Source organism: Quercus lobata, chromosome 2 (genome assembly GCF_001633185.2).
Source record: "Quercus lobata isolate SW786 chromosome 2, ValleyOak3.0 Primary Assembly, whole genome shotgun sequence".
NCBI classification, from domain to species: domain Eukaryota; kingdom Viridiplantae; phylum Streptophyta; class Magnoliopsida; order Fagales; family Fagaceae; genus Quercus; species Quercus lobata.
The window spans coordinates 12661282-12669136 of NC_044905.1; the positions used below are offsets into that span (position 1 = coordinate 12661282).

Below are 7855 nucleotides of genomic sequence, written 5' to 3' on the forward strand. Positions count from 1 at the left end.
TTGTATTAAGATTGTAAATAATATGCAATTCAACGGTTAAATTTTCAAAATATGTAGTAATGTTTATTTATTGAGTAAGGTTATAGCCTTAAACTAAAACCAATTTGGTAAGGACTGTAAACGAGCCGAACTTTATCGAGTAGTGAATGTTCAAGCTTAGCTCGACGGCAAAAGCAAAATGTTTAAATTTGGCTTGAGCTTGATACAAGCTTACAAATAATGTTCAAGTTTGAGCTTGTTATAAAGTATAAAAGTTTTAGCTCGGTTTGACTTGGCTTGATTCATTAGTCAAGCTCGAGCTCTATATCAAGCCCAAACTCAAGCTCAATATCATGTTTTTGAGCTTGAGATCCAACACAAGTATATTATTAAGCCTATATCAAGCTTATTATCTAGCTTGCTTGGTTTGGATGAATGGTCTCAACTTATAATTAATTAAAGTCTTAGAAGGATATGAGTTTACTTGTCAAGCTCATATCAATTTTATTACCAAACTCATAAATAAGCCTAAACTCAAATTGTTTTGTTACTTTTGTATCGAGCCTTGGTGTTCACGAGCTTATTCATGAACAATATTTTGTACTTGGGCTCAACTTGTTTATTAAGTAAGCCTAAAACTAAAGTTTAAACTTGACTTGTTTATAAACAAACAAACATGAATGAGTTTTTTATTGAACTAAGCCCAAGCTGTTTATGAATGGTTTGGTTCATTTACAGTCCTATTTGTAACTAAATTTTTTCTAAAAATAATTTTCTTATCAGTTATCATTGTCTATAAAATTTCTCATTGATATATATGTATATTTTAAATGTCATTATTGGAACTACACCTGAATTTATTCTATAAGTGACATAAGCAACTAAAATTTGACAATAATTGCAGCCCTGAATAAGTTTATTTTTCCTAGATTTTAGATCATTTGGAAGAAACATAAATAGAGTAGAATATATGGTTGAACACTTTTTATTTTGCCATGCCAGAGGCACAAGAACCTAACCCAGCAACTGATAACAAATGCATTCAATATTTGTGCATAAAGCGAGCTACTCTTTAAAGGTAGCAAGCTGGTTCAAACACTTCATTCTCGACATAGTCCATGATTCAAGCTCATGGAAATTCAATTTTAGACTCGTGGCTATTTGGGATGCATAAATCAAGGGTTGGCACCATTTTAATCGCATGCATGCTTTTTCCTCAAATTTTAGATGGATTGTCTCAGCCTCTTTCAACGAAATTTTCATCCATCAATTTGATAGAAAAATGAAAAAAATCTGGCCAATAATCTGAATGTGCAAATATGAAAAAATTTCAAGCCAAGAATTTGATTGTCCAAATTACTAAATGTAAAATCAAATTCAATTAAAATGTATCTGTAAGGACTCAAATTGTAACGACCCCAAAATGATATTGGGTTCGTACATTAAAGGTCCAAACAATATAATTTGTAGAGCGTAGGCTTGAAAGGTTAGGCCTTGGTCATTGGACGATGGTTAGTCATGGTGCTCATACAGAAATAAACCATGTTCGCTCGAGAAGTCTTTCTCCTCGGTACGGCCTGGGAGGCTCTAGTTCTTAACCTTTTTTCCCAGCCCCTTTTTCTGGATTGCTTACTTCTCCTTTTATATTAGCCTTTACCCCTCCTCCAACGTCCACGTGTAAGTTCAACTTTCCAGGGTTGATACTTGTCCCATCAGCCTATACCTAAAGTGGTTGGGGGTGGTTGTAAAAGTTGAAAAATATTATTCTGTCTGGCGCAGAGTATTTAATTGCAGTAATGGCAGCCTTTCCTTTGTCCTTTGTCGCCATATTGTCTAGGAGTCCTTTCTTTATCAACGCGAATGTGTTCGGTTTTTCCCAAAACTGTTCCTATACCATTCTTGTCCTTTCTTTTAGGAGTGCCTTGGGGATGCCGAGGATAGAGTCATCCTCGGCTGTCTCAAGACTATTTGGACTTTCATTGTATATCCTCGGCTATATCTCTCCTCGGCTCGGGCCTTGAGCCCTAATGTAAAGTGGGATAGGGTCACAAATTCTTTGGCCCCACAGTATCAATTAAAGAAATGTTATATTTACAATATTTTCATAACAAATCCTAAGTGACAGGTTGTTATTGATTATTATTGTTGGGATAAAAAAGTAATCTCAATGGTAGGTTTAAATTTGAATCAATAATGATTAATTACCTCTAATTTGTTGTGAAAATATTATGAAAATGTTGTAAATATAACACCTTCTAAATCAATTATGGTAAAAGTCCTTTTCAAAACATCTTATATGGGCTATTTGTTTTCGGCATCCTATTGTGAAATTAGCAGTGGCAGTGCAAATTTGATAAAAATGTTTCTATCAAGTTGATTTTAAAAATCATTCTCATAAAAAAAAAAAAAAAAAGTTGATTTTAAAAATGGCTGATAGATACAGTGGGGTCCATGGCCAAAATAAAGAACATAAGTGGCTTGTTTATTTATTTTGTCCTACTCATGGGCCAAAAGAGAGTCTCCAATATGCCCCTATCCTCATCTCTTCATTGAAAAACCAATCATAAAAAAGTTTCACCACTAAAAACCAATGGTGACGGTCCAGAGGCCCGTACATGGCACTCGATTATTTTTGAAACTTTAACAGAAGGTCAATGACTCACCAACCAAAAGGGGATAAAAAGATTGCATAAAAGGCTGTCCTACCAGCAGAAATTATAAATTATCCAATTCAACATACTTTATTTATATATATATAGATTTTGAGATTTTTATATAATACATCTTATTCACTCCTCATCAACAATAAACAAAATTTTTAATGTATATCAGTTTCTCGAAAAATAAAAAAACTCATGTATGTCCTATTGATTGTTGCTTATAATTTTAAAATTAAAAAAATATCTCATGTATATCTTTCTTTTTTTAGAAAAATTATATATATATATATATATCAGTAATATAATAATTGCTTATTAGTAATATAAAAGGTTGTCAAAAAATTAATTTTTTTATAAAATATTTTAAAAAAATGTTTATTAAATTAATGTTCTTATGATATTGGTTAATTTTTCTTATACTTCTATAGGATTATCATATATGAGATATACAATATTTTTTACTTTTATAAAAAATATTTTTAATAGAACTTATTACAAATGGAAAATACGTTTTTTTTAGAATAAATGGAAAATACTTATTATAGTGTTAGTGATAAATCAAAATAGAACTAATATTATTTTAGGCACTTATTATAGTGTTACAATTTACTACTAGCGAACATTTTGCAAAATTTCTCGACATCCTGTTAAGAGTTGTGCTAGTATCACATAACCACAACTCGCTACACGACGAGTTATGATTAGTAAATATATGTTCCCGCATAGCCCGCTGACACACTTTTATCAATTATAACTCGTCATATAGTAAGTTGTGACATAAAATTATGCCCAATTATGTGGTTTGAGCATAATTCTCCTTTTAAAAAAAATTAGAGAAAATAAAAATAAATAAAAGATAAGCACTTTCTTACCCCAAACATGTGATTCAGACTAAAATTAAAAAAAGAAAAGAAAAGAAATGAAATAATAATAATAAGAAGAAACATCTGGATTCTTTCCATATACATGTACCCGTTACCCCTCCAAAGCGGATCCACGTCACACCCCAAAAAAGTTTCTTCCACACTTTCCCCACCTCAGATTCCAGCCTCCCAAACACCCTCTAAACCAACACCCCCCACCTAAAAATATAAATTTGCGTCAAATATATATATATTTTTCCAATCACACAAAACCCTTCTAAATCGTCCGCTGCTATGGTTTCCACAACTACACCTCTATACCCACCACATTCACTTCTCTATCAACCACCCTAAAAAAAAAAAAAATCGAACCGCCACCCAAAACCAAAACCAAAAAAATGATGGTCTCAGTTTTCTTGGCTCTTTTCTTACCTTGTGTTGGGACCAGCGTGGTTTTCATCGTATACATCTGTCTCTTATGGTACGCCACCAGTTTCTCAGGCAACGGCAACGATTCAAGGTCACCGGAAAAGCCGGTCAAGAAAACTGGGTTATCGGAATCAGAGCTAGAGAAGCTGCCTAAGGTTCCTGCGAAAGATTTGGTGTTGGGTACAGAGTGCGCTGTTTGTCTTGACGAGATTGAGAGTGAGCAACAGGCTAGACTGATTCCCGGTTGCAACCATGGGTTCCATGTTCAATGCGCAGACACTTGGCTTTCTAAGCATTCGGTTTGCCCTGTTTGTAGGACCAAGCTTGATCCTCAGTTCTTGAATGAATCCATTGAACCTGAAAATCCTTGTTAAGAAAACGGGAAAAAGCCGAAAAGACGTTACGTTTTTTTGGTTGGTTTTGGATTATGATATAAACTTTTGTAGTTTGTGGTTGCATCTGTGATCTTTAGTTTCTTTTTCCTCTTTTTTTTTTTTTTTTTTTGACCAGATCTTAGTTGTCTATTCATGGCCTCCTGGGCTATTTTTGGTTCTTAAATATCATTATTATTATTATTTTTTTTGTTGGTATGAATTTTTTAGGTGTTCATCTGATCGGAATTTGTTTTCATGGCTGTTCTGGTTTTTAGGTACGCAGCAAACCTTTTTTTTTTTAAGGGTAAAATTCAGTAACCACTTGATAATTGAATTAATGCCAACTAATTCCAACCAGTTCCAAGATATTTCAAAACTACAAGTAGCTACAACTTGGTTCTTAAACACATACAAATAGTTAAATTGAAATTGACTAATACCAACCAGTTTTGAGACATTTCAAAAATGATAAATGGATCCTTAAAACACAAATTAAAGGTCTGTTCGGACATTATTTATTGTTGAAAATATTATAACGAAATAATTTTTAAATATATAATAATATCGTGAAACTAATTTTTAATGAAAATTTTATTGAAAAAAGAGGTTTGTGAAAACGTAGATGCTTTTGTAACCAAACGCGCACTAATTATTAAATTTCTTTTCTTTTGTGTTAGCCGTAAAAGTTTGATTATAAACGGCCTTACACACCATTTGTGTTTAGAGAGCGTTTGGATTCGGCTGAAAAAACTGTGTTTGCGTTTTGTCTGTTTTTTTTTTTTTTTTTTTTTTTTTTTTCATGCGTTTTGGAGCGTTTTGGGTGTTGCGGCTACTGTTCATGCACTGTTCAATGAACAGTAGCTGCAAACTTTGACTTTTCAAATTTTTTTGGACCAATCACAGCACATTGGGTCCTACGATACTATTCACACATTTAAAAATTATTTCGCTACAGTGTTTTTCAGTTTTCAGTTTTCAGTTGTATCCAAACGGACCCTTAGTTAATTTTAAAATTGAGAAAATATAAACAGCTTTACAAGCCATATTTATTTTACTATTTTACCTTTTTTTTTTTTCCTAAAAAAGCCTTTCATTTTTCAATTATATTATATTTTACACCATTTAAATAACTGGCCCCTGAACACCCCTTCAAAGTTGATTAAATTTTCTTTTTCGTGTTTTTGGGATCAACTATCAACGATATTGAAAACAAAATATAAAAAAGTGAAAAATTATAGTCATGATTCATGAAGAATCCGGTGGTCTTTTTTTTTTTTTTTTTCTTTTTTTTTCACGAGTGAGAAACAAAGGTTGAGTATAACTGTATAAGAGTTGGCAGTTGTGCCATTATGGTGCTAATGTAACTCTGTAAGTATGTAACCACTTACTAATTAGACACAACTTATTGGCCACGTCAGCCTGATTAATTCTGACGAGAATTCAAAAGTAGTATACAATTAATCATAATTTATCATATAAAATAATTATAGCATATTCCTAAAATCCTTTACCAACGAGAAGTGGTCATTGGTGGCAAGCTGGCGGTGACTAGACTTGTTGGGAAGCCAAACAAACCAAAGGATGAGAAAACTAAAACAAATTCCAGGTGTGGTGGCCTCATGATATTTGATTTGGAAGTCTTTTTCTTTTATGGTTGGGAAGTGAATGAATGTAATTATTTAAGCGAACAATTCTTAGGTATTTCCAAAACACACAAAAAATGATTTTTTTTTCATATTTATGGTAAAGTTTATTAATTAATTTTATAATAAAATCTATTATAAATATGAGAAAAAAAAAACCATTTTTTATAGTCCGTACAAATTTTCCTAGATTCCCTATTTGGAAAAAATTTCAGTTCCACTATGTATCATCACCAGTTTGACTGACAGTGTTAATTAGCGAGAGCCAGCTAGCAATCTTGATTGTTTAGCAAGCAAGCACGCGCGCAACGCAAGCAATGCTTTATTATGGTTAATATTAGTACTGCTTTTTTCTCATCTGTCAGGGCCTCATGCACGGGGTCTAAAAATTGTACCAATACAAGTTTGCCACGCATGCACACTCTTTTTGAAAGAATTCAATTCATTTACCGACTACAACTTAACCACACGTCAACATCGTTTAGTGCTTATTTGCTTATTAGTATTTCTCTTTCATTGTGAGTAGAGATACAGTCATCATTTGTTTTTTTAAGAAACTGACACTATCAATCTACATTAACCTCTCATTATTTTTATATTAAGGGTTTGTTTGGATAGAATTTATTTTGTTAAAATTAAAAATTGAAAATTGAAAATATTGTAGTAAAATAATTTTTAAATATGTGAATAGTATTGTGAAACCCATTTTTAATGAAAAAATGGTTAAAAAGTGATATTTGCGGGTCTCATCTACTATTCATAAATCACAGGACTGATAAAAGTGACGAAAAAACATGAAAAGTGCAGTTACTGTTTATAAACAGTAGCCACTGTCCCCTGCTATCGCTGACCAAAAAAATAAAAAAAGAAAAGAAAAGGAAAACGCAATACAAAACACAGACATGAGAATCATTGCTATCCAAACGTTCACTTACTTGCAAGATTATGATTGTGTTCTGGCTCAACAAAATGTCATAAAATTTTCATAATAAGTGAGTTGTCAATTTATTATAAATTAAAATAAAATAAAAGATATATATATATATATTATAAAGACCCATCATAATTTGAAAAAAAAAATGATATCATAAAAATATTGTAAAATTTTGTTATATTCCTAAACTTTCTCATTAAGATCTCGTGCTTGAGAAAAAATAAATAAATATTTCTTTTTTTTTAATAGGAAAAATATATTTCATGTGTCGTACCAAACATAATTTTGTTTTGACATAAGTAATTTTAGCAAAAATCCCAACTTAAGACTACAATAATGGAAGAATGTGGATTTGCAGTACATGTTTTTAATAATAAAATGGCAGCCAAACTGGCAAATGTGCCTTTGCATTTACATGATTTGAAATAGATTTTTATGTGAGTTTAAACACCGTTGGGGTTTGGCTTACTTTCAATACTTTTTAAAAAAGAATCTCATTTTATTTTAATGAGAGATTGTCATATCACCCACTAACTAAATAAAATGTGTTGATTAAAACTCATTACTATTTGTCATTATATATTTAAAACAAAAAGACATGTCCAGTTAAAAAGTACTGGAGATAAGACAAACTCCACCAATTGATGTTTTAGTCGGATAATAAAAAACACAATTATCAGAAAGGGACATCATATATTGAAATTCTATAAAATAAAATAAAACAAATTCGTATATAGCGTCTATGCATTTTTATAAACCTTTTTCTTTTGCTTTTTATTAAAAAAAAAATTAGTCCACAATTTTTTTAATTATTATTATTTACTCCCACAAATTTTTTGAATGTGCCAAAAGTCACAGTATGTCAACATAATCACATAAAAAAAAGAAACACTTTTTCTAACCTTTTCTCCACAAAAAAAAAAAAGAAAAAGAAAAAAGAAAAAAAAGTGAAGCACTTTATGAAGTAGGAATT

At 31.2% G+C, this 7855-nt stretch overlaps 1 protein-coding gene across 1 annotated transcript; it reads left to right on the forward strand.

Moving 5' to 3' along the window:
- Positions 1 to 3658: 3658 nt before the first annotated feature.
- On the forward strand, positions 3659 to 4520 carry LOC115977844 (E3 ubiquitin-protein ligase ATL23). Its single transcript, XM_031099868.1, has one exon. It carries the CDS (start codon positions 3901 to 3903, stop codon positions 4303 to 4305), a length of 405 nt encoding a protein of 134 aa, XP_030955728.1. The 5' UTR covers positions 3659 to 3900; the 3' UTR covers positions 4306 to 4520.
- The last annotated feature ends 3335 nt before the right edge of the window (positions 4521 to 7855 follow it).

Coding starts and splice junctions, on each gene's coding strand:
- LOC115977844 (XM_031099868.1), top strand. CDS start 3,901: ATGATGGTCTCAGTTTTCTTGGCTCTTTTCTTACCTTGTGTTGGGACC.